The sequence below is a fragment of the Ranitomeya imitator genome, chromosome 4 (genome assembly GCF_032444005.1).
Source record: "Ranitomeya imitator isolate aRanImi1 chromosome 4, aRanImi1.pri, whole genome shotgun sequence".
Taxonomy (NCBI): Eukaryota; Metazoa; Chordata; class Amphibia; order Anura; family Dendrobatidae; genus Ranitomeya; species Ranitomeya imitator.
Genome location: NC_091285.1, coordinates 583,431,521 through 583,449,780, shown reverse-complemented (window position 1 = coordinate 583,449,780; position 18,260 = coordinate 583,431,521). Strand labels below are relative to the sequence as shown.

General features: G+C 47.2%; 1 protein-coding gene across 2 annotated transcripts in view; it reads left to right on the top strand.

The window, feature by feature from the left end:
- Positions 1 to 16,295, top strand: part of CTDSPL2 (CTD small phosphatase like 2) — a 63,114-nt gene extending 46,819 nt beyond the window's left edge. Inside the window, exons 12-13 of one of the 2 annotated variants that reach the window (XM_069766462.1) lie at positions 12,782 to 12,877; positions 14,789 to 16,295. In XM_069766462.1, the coding sequence (XP_069622563.1) occupies positions 12,782 to 12,877; positions 14,789 to 14,854 (162 nt within the window). In that variant the 3' untranslated portion in view covers positions 14,855 to 16,295. The remainder of the gene's footprint in view (positions 1 to 12,781; positions 12,878 to 14,788) is intronic. The other variant, XM_069766463.1, reaches the window with a different exon arrangement.
- The last annotated feature ends 1,965 nt before the right edge of the window (positions 16,296 to 18,260 follow it).

The following is an 18,260-nucleotide window of genomic DNA, read 5'->3' as shown; positions in this document are numbered from 1 at the left end:
GCTCTTCATAGCGCGCCCCTGCTGGGACCAATACCGATACCCTCCTTGAGTATGTAGAGAAGGTGGAATGATACTTTTTTGCAGCCGCCGCCTACGTAAGACGTCCTCCCTCTCACGATCCAAGGGTGTCTCCAGCAGACATATCAGTGATGCCCTCTGGTCTCGTGCTTATTGTAACACCGCCGCTCGTCTAGTTTTGTCTGCCAGGCCTCTATCGTTTCAACTCCGTATTTTAATACGGTCCCCCATCATGATGCAGAACAGTCATCAAGAAAATCGTACTCCTTAACCTGAGCTATCTAACCCCTCTCCCACCCTTTAGACTTAATAACCCACCCTACCTCCCCCCAAGATAAAGCATTTTCCTCCATCGAGAGTGGGGCTCCTTGGCCTGTTTGAAGCACTCTCATCTAGGTAACCTCCTCTAACTGGCTCCCGCGACCCTCAGAACCACATCTCTTTACATTAATTATTAACAGTACAGAACAAACAGTGAAGTAAAGAGAGTAAAAAAAAAAAACACATCGTTTGGAGTGCACCCTATTAACAATCCCCACCCCTCATTTTCCAGCACAACTCTAACTGGCATAATAGTTAAACCCAGCCATATTCCACTCCTCCAAAAGTGAGAGACACAAGTATTAAATGAGTAGCAACCCAGTTCTCTTATCCCAAACATCTAGACAACAACAGCTCACGCCTCTGCTGAAAGTCAGTCTGCCGCCGCTTGTAGTTTCTTGGCATTGATGTCAATCCATTGGGTAGCGTCCTCTGGTGTCGTGAAAAAATGAGCAACCACTCTCAACCTCGCAGGGAAAAACACGGAGTATTGCGCCCCCAGTTCTTTGTCGCCTCTTGACACCAGTAAATTTCATTCTCTGTTTCTGGACCGCAGCAGAGTAATTCGGGTAGATGGTAATCCTCTGTCCGTCAACGGTGAGATCCTCAATTTCTCTGGCCTTCTTAAGAACAATGTCTCTGTAGTTTAATGTCTTAGCCAACATGGTACGAGGATTGGCTCCAGGGGGATGGGGCAGTGGCGGAACTCTGTGCACTCTTTCCACAGCAAAGACCCTTGTCAGAACCTCGGCTCAAACCTTCTCCTTCAACCAGTTTTCAATAAATTCAGTAGGATTTCTCCCCTCTTTTTTTTTCCGGCAGACCCAGTATCCTGACCTTATTTCTCTGGATCTGTTTTCTAGGTCCTCATTTTTTGCCGCCAATTCCGATATCTGTTGGGCAAACTTTCTCTCTGCCTTTTGTAGTTGAACCACATGATCCTCTGCAGTACTCATCCTCTCCTCCACCTCCCCCATGCGTTTATCCATTTTCTGTATGGCAGCCTTTATTTGTATAATCTCCCCTTTCACCTCCTTCATCTGAAGGGTTAAATCATTCAGGGACTGGTTACAAGAGGATAAAGACTTCCTTTAGGGTTGGCTCCCCTCTCAATTCCACTTCCTTCTAAGGCTCTCCTGCCGCAGCCATGCTACTTTCTTCCTCCCCCTTCTGTGCCCCCCTCGCTCCTTCATCAGCTTTCTCCTCCTCTTCCTCTCCTTCAGCTCTCTCCTCTATAGTATCTTGTGCCTCTTCCCCACCGACATCCCGGGCAAACCTTTGAAGTTTTGCTGCAGCTTCCATGCGCTTCTGACAGGCAGCGTTCTCCTTCACAGCGTTCGCTCTGGCCTCAGCGCCATCTTGGGTCCCTCCAGCCTCTCCTGCACCCACATCTCTCTGCCTCCTCCGCATCATTGCGAGCCTCTCTGGGTGTCCCCACAGCTCTCCTTCACGCTCGGGTGACTCAGCTTCCAGAAAAGGCTAGATTTATGGCAGCCAGCCATGTCTGTTCAGGATAATTTTGCTTGTGGCCACGGGAGCTTTCCTCAGCGTCCGCTCACATGGCCGTCCAGGACACGCCACGTCTATTACGTTACTTGGTCCTCTTATTAAGCATGGGTGTATACCATCCAGACCTGGAGATTTATCGATTTAGCAGTTTTCGCACCTCTTCTTGGGTTAGATTGGTGACCCTTAATATAGGATTTTCTTTGTCTCTCAGCATTTCACCTAGCATTTCATTTTCCACCGTGAATACCGTGGAGAAGGTGTTTAACCCCTTTCTGACATTAGACTTACTATCCCGTCGAGGTCACTTTGGTCTGTATGACCATCGACGGGATAGTACGTCCTATGCCATCAGCCGTGCTCACTGGGGGAGCGCAGCTTATCGTGGCCAGGTGTCAGCTGATTATCACAGCTGACATCCGGCACGAAGTTCCAGGAGCGGTCACGGACCATTCCGGGCACGTAAACCCCAGGAACACTGCAATCAAACATGATTGCAGCATTCCGGTGGCATACGGAAGCATTGCACAGGGAGGAGGGGGGCTCCCTGCGTTCTTCCATGAGACCCTCAGAACAACACGATGTGATCACGTTCCGAGCGTCTCCTCCCTGCAGGCCCCTGGATCCAAGATTGCCGCGGAGGTAGCTTGTCAGTGCCTGCTGAGAGCAGGCGCCGGCAAGCCTCCTGCACTGTCTGTCAGATCGCTGATCTGACACAGTGCCCTGCAAAGTGTCAGATCAGCAATATAGTGATGTCCCACCCTGGGACAATGTAAAAAAGTTTTTTTTTTAAATTTCTCCTACGCCTCATTGGGGGACACAGGACCATGGGTGTTATGCTGCTGCCACTAGGAGGACACTAAGCAAATACAGAAAGAATAGCTCCTCCCCTGCAGTATACACCCTCCTGCTGGCTCTAAGTGAACCAGTTCTTGCTTAGTGTCTGTAGGAGGCACTTGGGTCTGCTTTCAGACCCCACCGTTTTTATTTTAGTTTTTTACTTTTTATTCTATTTTTGCCCTTAACGGAGCTAATGGGGGCGACGGATCCTTTCTAGGTTCCGATCTCCCCCAATTCACCAACAGGCAAGTACGTTGAGCATTCTTCCCATATCCTTTCAAGCAACGTTGGATGCCAGCCCTGAGCTCACCTTACGGGCGACGGTTCCTTCGCGTTCCGATCTCCCCCCTCCATAGCAGGCGACCACATAGAGTAGCCCTCCATCTACCTCTCCTGGAGCCAGGTGAATAGCCGGATGGCGTCCGTGCAGCCCCCCACTGCATCCTAAGTGATATAGCGGATGATGCAAGGTGGATTGAGCACCGGCCCACCGCATTTACCGTGCGTACACTTCGGGGGCCGAGGCACTGGGGGTCCTGGTCCCCGGGGTATGGGAGGTCCGCACCTTAAAGCCCGGGTCTGTGGGTGGTTGGCAGTGCGGCAATTCAATGAAGGAGTGTGGCTTAAGGATGGCGCTAATAGCGGTTGCGGCCTGCAGGGCAGGTTTTAAAAATTTAGCCCCCGGCTTTTCCCCCTCATACAGGCCGGAGTTTTGGCCACACGCACTGGCAGTTACCGCCGCCCACTCTTTCTGGTGCTTCTCGTTCCCTGAGAAGCGCTCTCCCTTCCTGATCTCGGCGGCCATCTTGGGACACCCACAGGGCTGATGCTGCTGCAGCGCTGCCGCAGCCTTTTTTGGATCACAGCCTTCAGGACTAGCGATTTCTGGGCATACACTGGGGACTCAAGACATAGGACCTGGGTAAGCTGCAGAAACATAGCTTAACCCTTCCCCAGGAAACTCAGGAAAGTCAGTGAATAAGGCTTTGAAACTTGAGGAGGAACCTTTATCTAAAACGGATCATGCCGTGTCCTTTAAGAGGACCAAGCAAGCTCATAGCGTTCGCCACTCATCCCGAATTTAAGGAAATCGTTGAATCTCACAGGATCTGTCCAGATAAACGATTCACAGGGCAGAAGCCCATGGAGTCAAAATATCCCTTTGCACAGGAACTAAGAAAAGATTGGTCGCAGTCTCCTCTGGTAGATCCTCTGGTAGATCCTCCAGTATCGCGCCTGGCTACTAAATCTGTTTTAGCCTCTTCGGAGGGCGCCTCGATTAAAAATCCAACCGATCGTCAGATCGACAATATGGCACGTTCAGCCTTTGGAGCCTCAGCAGCCGCACTCTTCCCATCTTTTGCCGCTACGTGGATGGCTAAGGCTATGACCCACTGGGCTGAGGTCTTGTCTACCAATCTTACTTGATACCAACCTTACTTGATACTCAGTCTTACGAGAAGCTCTCTCAGCCTTGCACTCACTCTCTGCGCCTCAGTATGAGAGTTCTCGGCAGGATGGTAGCAGCTATGGAGGCGGTTCCATTTGCTCAATTACACCTCCGCCCCCCTACAGCATGCCCTCCTGGCTGTTTGGGACAGGAACCCGTTCTCCCTCGACTATCGGTTCCTCCTTCCCCAGCGAGTCACAGTCTCTCAGGTGGTGGACATTAAAATCCTCCCTGAATCAAGGGAAGTCTTTTCTTCCAGTACATTGGTTAGTTCTGACAACAGATGCCAGTCTTCTAGGCTGAGGAGCGGTGTTCCTTCATCACACTGCTCAGGGGCGCTGGTCCCCCCAGGAATCACGCCTTCCGATCAACATCTTGGAAATTCGGTCAATCAGGTTGGCGCTTCTCCAATTCCATCCCTTCCTGGTGGGTCACCCAATCAGGATTCAGTCTGACAACGCCACTGCAGTGGCATACATCAACCGCCAGGTAGGCCACATCCTCCAATGGGCCGAGGAAAACCGCTCAATGATTTCTGCGGTTCACATACCGGGAGTGGACAATTGGGAGGCAGATTTCCTCGGTCATCAAGGCCGCGACTCCGGGGAGTGGTCTCTCCATGCGGAGATCTTCCACCAGATCTGCTGTCGTTGGGGAATTCCGGATGTGGATCTGATGGCCTCACGGTTAAGCTACAAAGTTCCCGACTTCATAGCTTGGTCCCACGAGCCGGCAGCCATCGGGGCAGATGCTCTTGTGCTCCCATAGCATCATTTTCGACTTCCGTACATATTTCCCCCGCTTCCTTTACTGCCGAGAGTCATCAAGAAGATCAGAGCGGAGAGGGTACTGGTAATCCTGATTGCGCCAGATTGGTCGTGCGTGGTACACGGAACTATTTGCCGCTGTTCCCTGGCGATTACCGAATTGCCCAGACCTGCTATCACAGGGCCCCATTTACCACCAGAACTCCGAGGACCTGTGTTTGACGGCATGGCCGTTGAGTCCTGGGTTCTAACCCAGGCAGGTTTTTCTCCGGATGTCATCTCTACCATGATCAGCGCTAGAAATCCTGCGTCTATGCGCATTTATCATCGCACTTGGAAAATCTTCTTTTCCTGGTGCAACGACCGGGGACGTTCTCCTCTTGAATTTTTCATTCCTTCCATCCTCGAATTTTTACAAACGGGTTTGGACTTAGGTCTCGCCCTTAGTTTTCTCAAGGGGCAGATTTCAGCCCTGTCTGTTCTGTTCCAATGCAGGATTGCCAATAGGTTACAAGTGAAGACGTTCATTCAGGGAGTCTCCCATAGGGTGCCACCCTATAAGATGCCGTTGGAACCATGGGACCTTAATCTGGTCCTCGGAGTCTTGCGGGAAGCTCCTTTCGAACCTTTACAGGAGATTTCCCTGTCCTTTCTTTCATGGAAGGTTGCCTTCCTGGTCACGTCCATTAGACGAGTCTCAGAGCTGGCGGCTCTGTCTTGTAAAGTTCCGTTCCTGAATTTTCATCAGGATGAGGTGGTGTTGAGAACATCCCCGTCTTTTCTACCGAAGGTTGTCTCCTCTTTTCATCTCAATGAGGACATTGTTTTACCGTCACTGTGTTCGGCACCAGTACATCGCATCGAGAAGGCCCTACACACACTGGATTTAGTGAGAGCTCTTAGGAGATAATAGCCAAATGGATTTGTTCGGCTATTGAGGAGTTTTACCGAGTCAGAGGTCTTCCTGTCTCAGCAGGGATTAAGGCTCACTCCACTCGGTCAGTGGGTGCGTCTTGGGCCATCCAGCACCAAGCTTCGGCAGCACAAGTTTGCAAAGCGGCGACTTGGTCCAGCCTGCATACGTTTACAAAACATTACCATATTCACTCTCAGGCCTCAGCAGATGCGACCGTCGGCAGACGAATTTTGCAGGCGGCGGTGCCGCATCTGTAACTTGTGGGTACAAGGAACAATTGCAGTTGATTGCTTTCCCACACAGGGACTGCTTTAGGACATCCCATGGTCCTGTGTCCCCCAATGAGGCGTAGGAGAAATGGAGATTTTTGTGTACTCACCGTAAAATCCTTTTCTCCGAGCCAATCATTGGGGGACACAGCACCCACCCTGTTAGCCTATTGGCTTTGTTTTTTTCTGTGTTGACTTGGTTGTGACACAGTTCATCCTTGTTAAATGTTAAGCTCCTACTGCTTTTGTTACCGAACTGGTTCACTTAGAGCCAGAAAAATAGCAAAAAGGGCAGGAGATGCTTCCCTGCCTAGGCCTCCAAACACATGCACTATCAGGATGCAGTGGACCCATATGGTTAAGATGGCAACACAGGTGCAGAAATACTGATGAGGCAGCCACTCGCAACCTACCAAATTAATGGAGGGGGTGGCTGTTTGGTATATGACTGCACATTAGAGACTTGCATGTGGCGCTGTTCACACAATGGGAATGCACAGCATCCAGGTTATCAGCCTATTAGTGACGCCCTTCTATTAGCTCAGGTGGGCTGCCCAGCGCTATCCCATGTGAACAGACACCATAGTTTACAAGACAGAATGGGCCCAACTGCACCCCGAAAAAATGTAAAAAACACATATCTAAAAAAAATATGCGATGTATTAGTTTATATTCTGGCCAAAATATGTAAGCTCGTAACCCAACGTCACGGGTCCCCACGCTTACCTGTGTTGCTATCTTAACCATATGGGTCCACTGCATCTTGAGAGTGCATTTGTGCTAGCATTGGTTAGAGTAGGACTCGTAAGCGTGGGGACCCTTGATGTTGGGTTACGAGCTTACATATTTTGGCCAGAATATAAACGAATACCTCACATATTCACTTAGAGCCAGCAGGAGGGTGTATACTGCAGGGGAGGAGCTATTCTTTCTGTATTTGCTTAGTGTCCTCCTAGTAGCAGCAGCATAACACCCATGGTCCTGTGTCCCCCAATGATTGGCTCGGAGAAAAGGATTTTACGGTGGGTACACAAAAATCTCCTTATTACACGGTGTAAAAAATATTTTATTAAAAATTCCTAAATGAAGAAAAAAATAAATATTGTTCCAATAAATACATTTCTTTATGTAAATAAAAAAATAAAAGTACACATATTTAGTATCGCCATGTCCGTAACGACCTGACCTATAAAACTGTCCTACTAGTTAACCCCTTATGTGAACACCGTAAAAAAGAAAAATAAAGAAGCAAAAAACAATGGAATAACACGCGATCAAAAAGACAGATATAAATAAACATCGTACCGCTGAAAACATCATTGTCTCGATAAAAACGAGCCGCCATACAGCGTCATCAATTAAAAAATAAGAAATAAAAGTTGGATCCCGGAGCCCACATCAGAGGAGGAGACCTGAAATGCACTGTACATGTACGGTACATGGCGTGAAGGGGTTAAACAAATTGCACAATCTATTGTTTTTCCCTTCACCCATTACAGCACACCTGAGAGGGGGATCCGCCCAGCCTGGACAGGAAACCTACTGACATAAGAGGGCAGTACCTCTCCCCCTACTTCAGCTGGGTTTCCTGTCCTGATGAGGACCCGCGTGCTGAAACCTCTTCTGCAGCCGCCGCGCCGCTCTGCCTCCTGACCGCCGCTCCATAGTGAGCCTGGCTTCCGGGGGCGCGCGCAAGGCACGCTGGCAAAGGGTGTTCCCGCGTGAAGTCAGGGGGTGTGCGGCAGGGCCAAGATGAATACAGCCCAAAACGGGAAACATAAATAATCTGCTATACATGCTCCACACCAAGTGGGGAAGCAGAAGAGAAAAAAGGGACACTCCAAAGGCTGAATCCTTAAACCAAAAAAGAAAAAGTGGAGCCCAAGTCCATAAATTACTAAAAAGGTATAAATTTATTGCATGAAAATTTAAAATTGATTACATACAATAGTGAATAAACATAAGTAAAATAGTAATGATTACATGTTCAGCAAGAGAAACAGGTAGACAAATGGTGTGTCAACTAGTAATTACCACAACCACTGTCCCAGTGGACAGCAGCAGCACCCCTTACAGCAGGAGCATTCACCATTGTCTATGCCTGGTCACCAACTTGGACACACTAAGAGGAGCAGCCGCTTGAGTGGCAGCCGTCCTGACCAGAGGTCGCGGGACTCCTCAGTATCCAGGAGGGACGTTATACGTACCCCTGATCAGCCTCCAAATCCGGTACCCTTGATTTGACAGTGGGTGGTAAGTGATCTACCAGAATGTCACCTTTGTTGTTTAATAGGGGCCATTTTCTGCTTAATCATTAGAGGCCTAGGAAGGCTAGGGCCAAGAGGGAGAATAAAGAGTGTGCCCTTTGTAAAACCCCGGTGGCAGTTCAGTGGCAGAAGGATCTCTGCGCTGACTGCATACAGAAAACAATACGGGAAGAGACCGTGACGTCGCCACGGGCCTTAGGACCGTAATCAGGGCGGAGGTGAAAGATTCTCTAAAAAGAAGCAAAAGAGCTCGGGGGCTTGTCACGGATTCAGAGGCCTCACAATCCGGTGAGGAATATCATGCGGAATCCTCATCCACCTTCTCTTCGGACAGTGATATAGGTGGCCGACCCTGCTTTCCAGCCAAGGGCACGGATATACTGGTTAGGTCAGTCAGGTCAACAATTGGTGTAATGGAGGAAAGGGCACCTAAATCCTTAGAGGATGTTATGGTTGGTGGCCTGGAGGGAAAAAAAGCGCACCTTTCCAGTTAACACTAGGATAAAAGTGCTCATAGGTTGGAAGAAGCGTAGAGGTCTGGTAGCCTGACCTCATCTTCCAGAAGGAGATACCTCTTTGAGAAGGACTCGGAGGGTTGGGATTAAATCCCTAAGATCAACAGGACAGTAGCAAAGTCTTCTAAAAAATTATCCCTGCTCTTGGAGGACTCCGGCACGCTTAGAGACCCATTAGATAAGAAAGTTGTTGGTTCCTGAGGCAGCCGCAGGTGGTCTGAAGTCGACAATAGCTGGGACATGTACTGCCCGCTCTCTCAAGGTCTGGCTGCAACAAATGGAGGAACAACTGAAGAGTAAGGTTCCAAGAGATGCAACCTTGGCCAATATGTCTCTGTTGCAAGGAGCAACGGTCTTTCTAGACTCTGAGGTTAGCGGCTAGGTCGGCAAGCCTATCCAAAGCGGCTAGATGGGCCTTAGAGCTAAAATGGTGTCCGGGAGACCCGCCTTCGATAAATACTTTGCTCCATCCTGTGTGATGGCCAGTTTCTCTTTGGTCAGAAGCTAGAGGACATCTTAGAGAAGGCAGGGGACCAGAAGAAGGGGTTTCTCGGTGGAAGCTAGGAGGCCTTCTTTTCGGAGGAGAAAATTTAATAGGGGTCTGGATATATGTTACGAGAACCCTCTGCATCATCAACAATGCCCCCCCAATGATGTCATGTCAGAGGTAGGGGGAGGCTCTCTATTGCCTGGGTGAACATCTCCCCCAGTCGCTGGATCTTAAGTGTCAAGAACGGTCTGAAGATAGACTTCGTCCATTCACCCCGTCAGACATTTATATTAACACCCAGCAGGAAATCGCCAGCAGAACAGCTAGCCCTGGAGGCGGAGATTTTGGGACTGATACAAAAGCGAGTTCTCTGCAAAGTCCCGGTGGAAGAGATAGAAAGTGGATTTTATTCCCCCCCCCCACCTCTTTTTGATACAGAAGCCGTTCGGTTCTCTAAGTACAATTGTCCACCTGAGGTAGCTCAAATGATGGGTTGAGAATTATTCCTTCAAAATGGAGTCCGTGAACACGGCAATAAAGCTATTGTTCCAGGATTGCGTCATGGCGGTCATAGACTTAAAAGATGCCTACTACAACATCCCAATCCATCGGGACCATCAAAAGTTCCTGAGGGTGGCTCTGTATGTCCAGGGACAGGTCAGGCTGTCCTAATTTGGTCTGTCAGTGGCTCAAAGGGTGTCTACCAAGGTAATATTGGAGGTGATGGCCTACCTTCGTTCTGGGGACATCATTATCATCCCGTACCTGGACGACTTCCTTATAGTCGGGTGGTCGAATAATCAGTGTAGAACAGGTGAAAAAAGTGACTGTGGCCCTACAGGAGATAGGCTGGTTGGTAAATACCCTCAAATCAAAGCCAAGACCGGAACATAAACAATCCTTCCTGGGGTTGGTTCTGGACTCCAGGTGCCTGGTCTGTCTCCTACCAGAGAACAAGATAGCCAAAATAATGGCCCTGGCACTGTCAGCAATACAGCAGTTTATAATGACATTAAGGAAGTCGATGTCCTTGCAAGGATCCCTAACATCCTTTATACCGGCAGTAAAATGGGCACAGTTTCACCTGAGGCAGCTACAGAGGTCGTTAAAAGGGCATTTAGAGGGAAAGGTATATCTTTCCTTAGCTGTAAGAGACTCCCTAGCCTAGTGGACAGTAAGAGAGCTTTTGGCGTCCGGGTTGAGGCCGGTGGAGGACGTTATCACGACGGACGTGAGCAGTACCGGATGGGGAGCACATCTGAAATCCTACTCAGTGCAGGGAACCTGGTCTCCTCTAAAAAGAGATCAGGGTTCAAACTTTAGAAGGGCTGTGGAAAGAACTTTAAGACACTTTCTCCCCTTCCTTCGGGGTCGCCATGCCCAGGTCATGTCGGCAATCGTGTGGTTGTGGCTTATATTAACCACCAAGGGAAAACGAGGTCCCATACCCTTATGAAGGCAGCAAACATCCTGCTCCAGCTAGCAGAGCAACACCTACTATCTCTTACAACACTTCACATAAGGGGAATAGAAAATTGATAAGCAGACTTCCTGAGTTGCAAGAAATTGAGACAGGGAGAATGGTCCAGCAAATATTGCAGATATGGGCAGTCCGAGATAGATCTGTTTTGCCGGTTTACACAACCGGTAAGTGAGGAACCTTTGCTCATTAAACTCAAGGGAGAATCCATTCGCGGTAGATGCCCTTCAGATACCTTGGAAATTCAGTGTGGCCTATGCATTTCCCCGATAGCGATTATTCCAGCGGTCGTGAGAAAGATCAGAGAGGTTCAGGCGACAGTAATTCTCACAGCTCCGTTTTGGTCGAGGAGACCATGGTTCTCCCTTCTAAGGTGGATGTCTATTACTGATCCATGGATTCTACCAGAGATCCCGAAACTGCTTACACAAAGACCAGTGTGCTACTCTCAAGTGAAGGACTTTCATCTGGCAGCATGGATTTTCAGAGGGCGTTACTGAGTTGGCAGGGATTCTCACCAAGGTTAGTGTCCACCCTGTTGAAAAGTAGGAAAACTATTGCATCAAGGATCTATGGTAGAATATGGAAGAAATTCCTGGAGTTTTTAGGACAGCCCTTGGGGGATGAAGTTCCGGTAGGGGCTATTCTAGAATTTCTACAGTCGGGATAGCAACTAGGGTTAGCAACTAATACTCTCAAGGTACAGGTGTTGGCCTTAGGTGCCTTGTATAATTGCAACCTAGCATCCAATAGATGGGTGTCCTGATTTATAAAATCCTGTAGTAGATCTAGACCGCTTAGTTTCAAAAATTCCTCCATGGGACCTGAACCTAGTTTTAGAGGCGCTGACTAGGGAACCATTTGAGCCCTTACAGGAGTTGTCTGCGAAATTCCTCAAGCTTAAAACAGTGTTGCTAGTGGCCTTAACAGTAGCCTGTAGGGTAAGTGACATACAAGCTCTGTCTATATGCCCCCCCTTACACGCAAGTGTATGAGGACAGGGTTGTTCTACGGCCAGATCCAGCTTATCTTCCCTAGGTAGTTCTTAAATTCTATAGGAGCCAGGAGATCACCTTACCCTCCTTCTGTGATTTTAACAATCCAGGAGAGGAAGAATTCCATACTTTGGACGTGAGGAGGTCCATGTTAGAGTACATGTCCAAGACTAGTTAGTGGACAAAAGATCAGTCCCTATTCATAGCCTTCCAGTGTAGCAGAAACGTTACGGGGTATCTAAAGGTACCATTGCTAGATGGATCAGGGATGCCATTTATCCTACTCTGCGAGTGGCGCTCAGGTTCTTGAAGGCATCAAGGCTCACTCCACCAGAGCCGTGGCTACTTCCTGGCCAGAAAAGGCGGAGGTATCAATTGATCAGATCTGTAAGTCCGCTACCTGGTCCTCACCATCTACCTTCTTTAAGCACTACAGACTAAATCTGTCCTCCTCGGCTGATCTAACCTTGGGTAAAAGGATGCTGCAAGCAGTGGTCTCTCCCTATGGTGTTTTCATTTCTCCAGAAATCTCTCAGGTGTACTGTCATGGGTGAGGGGAAAACAACAAGGTTACTTGCCGGGAGCCGGTGTTTCTGGAACCCTTGACGGCATCGGTATATTCTCATTCATTCTCTCTCTCTCTCTGGCTGGGTGGATCCCTCTCTCAGGTGTGCTGTCATGGGTTCTGGAATTAATGGCTACCGGTAAGTAACCTTGGTGTTTTAATTTCTTTTGTTTCCACTGTATACCTTTTGGTACAACATTTGCATCAGAGTGTACAGTAGAATTGGTTGTATATTTGGTTTTCAACATGTTTTGACATGTTTCAGTGCATTTTTGGTTGACATGACTGTGGCCCCATTGATGTATTATTGTGTAGGCTGACATGTGTTCTACCTATAGCAAATATGCTGTATGCAGTAATATATATAATTTGCTTCTTTTAGCTTTCAAACGGTATCCCCATTGAGAGTTGGTTTATGGATAAAAATGACAAGGAGCTGCTGAAGCTTGTCCCTTTCCTGGAGAAGCTTGTAGAACTGGTAAGCTTCACCCACGTTTTTATACAGGGCTAATTGTTGCTTCTGTTCCAGGTTCAATTGGAGCAAGAGAAAAAAGAAAGTCGGCTATTCTCCATATTGTTTTTCTTGCATCAGTGTTGCCTGTTCATCATGAAACTTTTATTAATTAAAATTGATTACAGAAAAGAAAGATGCAGGCTTGGCTTGCAAGCCCTCATCTCAGTCAGGGACCCAGCATATAATGTAACAGTACGTCATATCTCGGAAAAAGGTTAAATATTGGAGCAAGCCTTTAAAAAGAACCTGTCTGCTCTATAAGTAATGTCTTTTTTTAGTAAATGCTTGTATTCCCCAAGAATACCATTTCTAAAGCATTTTGTTTCCTCAATGCCTTTTTAAGGTTGAGAATAAATTGACAACTGGTATCAAGTTTGTAATTTCTTAAAAGATGCTGCATATTTGTTTTCAATTATAGTAAAATTGACGTTTCTGGGAGCTTAAAGGTCTTTTTCAGTGTGAACAGGTAACCAAGTAATGTACCGTATATATTTGACCCCAGCATAAGCAGAGACCCCTAATTTTGCCACAAAATACTGGGAAAACCTATTGACTCAAGTATAAGCCTAGAGTGGAAAATACAGCAGCTACTGGTAAATTTCAAAAATAAAAATAGATACCAATAAAAGTAAAATTAATTGAGATATCAGTAGGTTAAGTGTTTTTGAATATCCATATTGAATCAGGAGCCCCATATAAAGCTCCATAAAGTGCATGATGGGCCCCATAAGATGCTCCATATTAAAATACGCCCTATATAATGCTGCATAAAAGGCTAATGATGGCCCCATAAGATGCCCCATATAATGCTGCACAAAGGTTGATGGCCCCATAAGATGCTCCATAGAATATTATGCCCCATAAGATGCTGCACAAAGATTGATGGCCCAATAAGATGCTTCATAGAATATTATGCCCAATATGATGCTGCTGCTGCGATTAAAAAAGAAAAAAAATTACATACTCTCCTCTCGTTGTTGGGGGAGAGGTGCCGGTGTCTTGAGCAGGCGGGGACACCGGCGCGCTATGGGGGTGTGGGAGTCGCCCCTGGCACTTGCGATAGTCACCTGTCCCCGTGCGCCGCTGTGTCTTCCGACTCTCTGCAGTGACTGTTCAGGCAGAGGGCGCGCACTAGCCATGTCATCGCACACTCTAACCTGAATGTCACAGCCAGAGGATGTGGAAGACAGAGCCCAGCGGTGGAACGGGGACAGGTGAATATTGCATGGCTCACCCTCCCCCGTCATACTCACCCCCTCCTGACGCAGTCCTTCTGATAGTCATTGGCAGCTTGTTCCTGTGTTCAGTGGTCACATGGCACCACTCATTAAAGTAATGAATATGCGCTCCACGCCTGTGGGAGTGGAGACCCTTCCATATTCATTACTTTAAAGAGCGGTACCACATGGCTGCTGAACACAGGAAGAGCTGTGGGCGCCGGAGACAATCGGAGAAGCAGAGACTGCGCTGGGAGCAGGTGAGTATGATGTGACAGCCGCCACTCCTTCTCCCCGCCGACCCCCTGGGACAATGACTTGAGTATAAGCCAAGAGAGGCACTTTTAGTCAAACAAAAAAAAAATGGGCTGAAAATCTCCGCTTATACTCGAGTATATACGATAATTAGGAAATGCAATGTAATGGTCATGGGCAAGATTTACTACTCTCTCTAGGCATCGTTCTAATGTCCATTTTTAATGTACACCTTCAATATCAGTATTTGAGCAGTGCAGACATGCTCAATTTAGGTTTGTTTGTGAAAATGAAGAGTTTCAGTGTATGTTTTTTTTTTTTTTTTTGTAGAAGGTGACTTCTCTACAAATTTAATCACTTTCAGCACACATTTATTGTTGTTTTTTTTTCCCTTCTCTTACAGAATGAGGATGTGCGGCCTCACATCAGAGACAGATTTCGCTTACATGACTGTTTGCCACCAGATTAGGAGGACATCACGCACCTGCAGGATCCCCCAACAGGGGGGCAGCTTTCAGATACCTGCAGGGGAGCAAAGCTGCACAACCACAGGACTGAGCGTTCATGTACACAAACATTTGCCATAACTGCTGAAGGCATTTCTTTACTTTGCTGTCTAAAAAAAAAACAAACAAAATTCTATATGGGATAAAAAAAAAAAAAGGAACGGTTTCACCGTGACGTGTTGTGACTGGTTTGGTGGCACATCACTGGGCAGCTTGGCCTCCTCCCAGGAATTATGTCTCCGAGAGAAACCCCGCTGTCTGTGAGCTGCAGATTGCATCCTATCCGCTGTTGAATAGTTTGTTCGTGTCAGCAGGAACAGATAGTTTTTCTCAAATGTTTGGGGATTTATCTTCCTACACAGTGATCCTTATTAGTGTAGATTATTCATTATCCATTCCTTGTATTTCAGTCGCTTCAATCTGTTCTAGTAGCCAAATTTTACTTTTTATTTTGTATGATATGTTTGGCTGTTCCTATTCTCTGCTTGCATAATGTATTTTTTTTTCTTTCTTTTTTTTTTTTTTTTTTAGATAATGAAATTCTTAAGGTTCAATCCATGTAAGCTCCATTTTAGAAATTCATATATATTTTATATTTTATCTGTAATCCATTCTATTACCTTTTTTTAAAAAAAAAAAAGCTTTTAAAAGGCAAAGTAGAGAGAAGTGGGGAATATGGAGGCTTGTACAGTAGGTGTGGACTTTGCATACAGTACAGGGTTGAGGGGATATATGACCTGCGACTAGGCCAGGTTTCTGTTATCACATTCTTTCCCCTCTGTCTGTACATGCAGAGCCAAACACCCATCATTCACATATAAATATATATATATATTTACGTTCACACATGTATCCACGCAGCCTCTCCCTCCTTTACGTATCCATCCACAGCTCTGGTACTGATGCAGCTAATTTGGTGGGTATTTTTGTATGAGGTGCTCTGTCCTGCAGGAAGAAGTGCAGAAGATGTGGGTGCAAGGATGCTTGCGGTTTCTGGTGTGTGCACTGTTTCAGTTGTGCACTTAATGCATAAAGAAAGAAGAGAAGGCACTTTTTTTTTCCTTTTTTTTTTCCCTTTTTTTGCCCCTCCTTTTCTAAAAAAAAAATAAAAAATAAAATAAGGTTTGTATTTTGTAAGCGTGTTCAGAGAGTACAGTATTGGAAATTAAAACTCTACAGTGGAGGCTGTTCATTCTTTTTGTTTCTATGTATATTACCTGTTTTAACTGTATACCATTTTATTGTATAAATTTACACATGCATTCATTTTCAAGTCACTCCTTAAAGTAAGGAGTTTTTTTTAGTAAGTTTTTAGGAAAACATTTAATTTTTGTATTTTTGATTTTAAAGAAAAAGCATGAGTTCTGTCATATTTTCAGTGTATTAATGAAGATTTTAACCTTTCTTCCGCGTGGCTCTTTTACTCCGTACTGTCGTGTGTTTTCTACTTTTGTGCCAAGGCCATGATTGGGGCTTCCCCAACAGCACCACCTTGTCCTAAGAGTGGCTTAATTTTTATTCAGTGGTCAAGTCTGATGCAAGAAAAGATTTTCTTTTTACCTTGTACCCTTCAATGGTGAATACAGGAAACCCTGTGATTTGTGTGCTGCCACTTACGAGATGTGACACTTAGAAGAATAAGTTGGCTTATCCTACTCGGGCGTTACCCTGCTGATGGATACTGATATATTCAGTTTGTACACTAGGAAAAGTGTATTAAACCTGTGACAAAGGGGTAAGGTAGGAACAGCAAAACATAACCAAAGGCAAGCATTGTTTAATGTGTAGTTGTTTTCCTCCAATGTGTTCCATTGGGGGACATAGAAAACCGTGTGATGTTCTAAAACAGACTCTAGTAGGGTGTCATGACTGCTACTGATAGAAAGCCATTGTTAAAAAGTTTCATTGCGACTAAAGAAAAATTAAATAAAAATGAGGCCTTTGTGCCCAGCGATGGCTAGTGTCTACTCTAAAGACTGTAAACTGAGCAGTATGGCGGTGGCAGTGCACCCATCATATTTCTAAAAAAAGTGCCTAAAAAGCATGGTGATGAAAAGTGGTGAGTAAGGCTAGGTTCACATTGCGTTAGGGCAATCCGTTAAGCGCATAGCGCTAGCGGATTGCTCTAACGCACTCTCTTTAGAGGGATCGCGTTTGCCTATCCCACTAGCGCAGATCCCTGATCTGCGCTAGCGAGGAACGGACCTCGGACGCACCTCAGACGCTGCAAGCAGCGTCCGAGGATCGTCACAAAATAACGGCACATCGCCAGTGCGTGCCGAAAATGATAAAAATTACATTGCCATCAATGGGTGCGCTAACGGACCCGTTGCATGGCGTTAATTGCAATAATTTCGCCGTGCAACGGAGTCCGTTAGCGTTAACCCATTAACGCAATGTGAACCTAGCCTAAAGATGGAGCCCTGAAGGGAGCAGTGTGGTGCGGGAAGGTTGCTGTGCAGTTTACTTTTTAGGCAAGTGTGGGGAGCTGGGGCTGCAGGCAAAGTACTGGATTAGGAAGCAGCGAAATAAAGGAGAAGTAATAAACCGGTTCTTTTCTCCTCGCCACGACAGCACCCACTTGAGAGAGGGTATCCGCCCCTTAGGAACAGGAAACCCTATGGAGAGAATAAAAGGGGAGGTCCCCCTCGCTCCCACAGTTGGTTTCCTGTTCCTAAGGGAACCCATGGAGAAGAGGATTCCTAGCCTGGATGCCGCCTGTGCGGTTTACCTGTGAGGACGGCAGGGGCTCCGGTGCTGGAAGCAGCGTCGGGGGGTCCTGGCATCAGTTTCCCCCCTCCGCTGGCAAGCTCCGTGAGGCCAGGGCAGCAGGTCGCATGGGTCACGGGCAGGAGGACTCATCAGGCGAGCCTGCGGCAGATGATTATACCCCAGAGTGCGGCGCCGCTGCTGGCGGTAGGTGTGGGGGTATAGCTGCCATTTTCGCTCCCCTGGAGGCATGGTAGAAGCATCCAGTGTGGGAGCAGAGGAGAGATGACGCCGGGCAGTGCAGCACGAGATCCAAGATGGCCACGACCCGAAAGTGGTGAGTACTTCCGGGTTCAACAGGAAGAAAATGGCGGCGCCCAGCATTAAAACGCTCCAGCGCTGATCTCTCGGCGTTCAAGCATGGCGACGCCACCTCAGGACTCAACGGTGTTTTCAGAGGACACAGCCAAATTCCCTCGCAGCAGCGCAAGCAGCGGAAGAAAATCCTCCACAAAGACTGCTAAGGAGAAGAGGTCTGACCGATCTTCATCTCAGCCTGTGCCTGCATCTCGTCCTCTACGGCCTGTACCTTGATCATCTGCTTCACTGGGGTGAGTGTGTACCCTCCCTGTTAAGCTGATTATGGCCCCTCTTATTTAT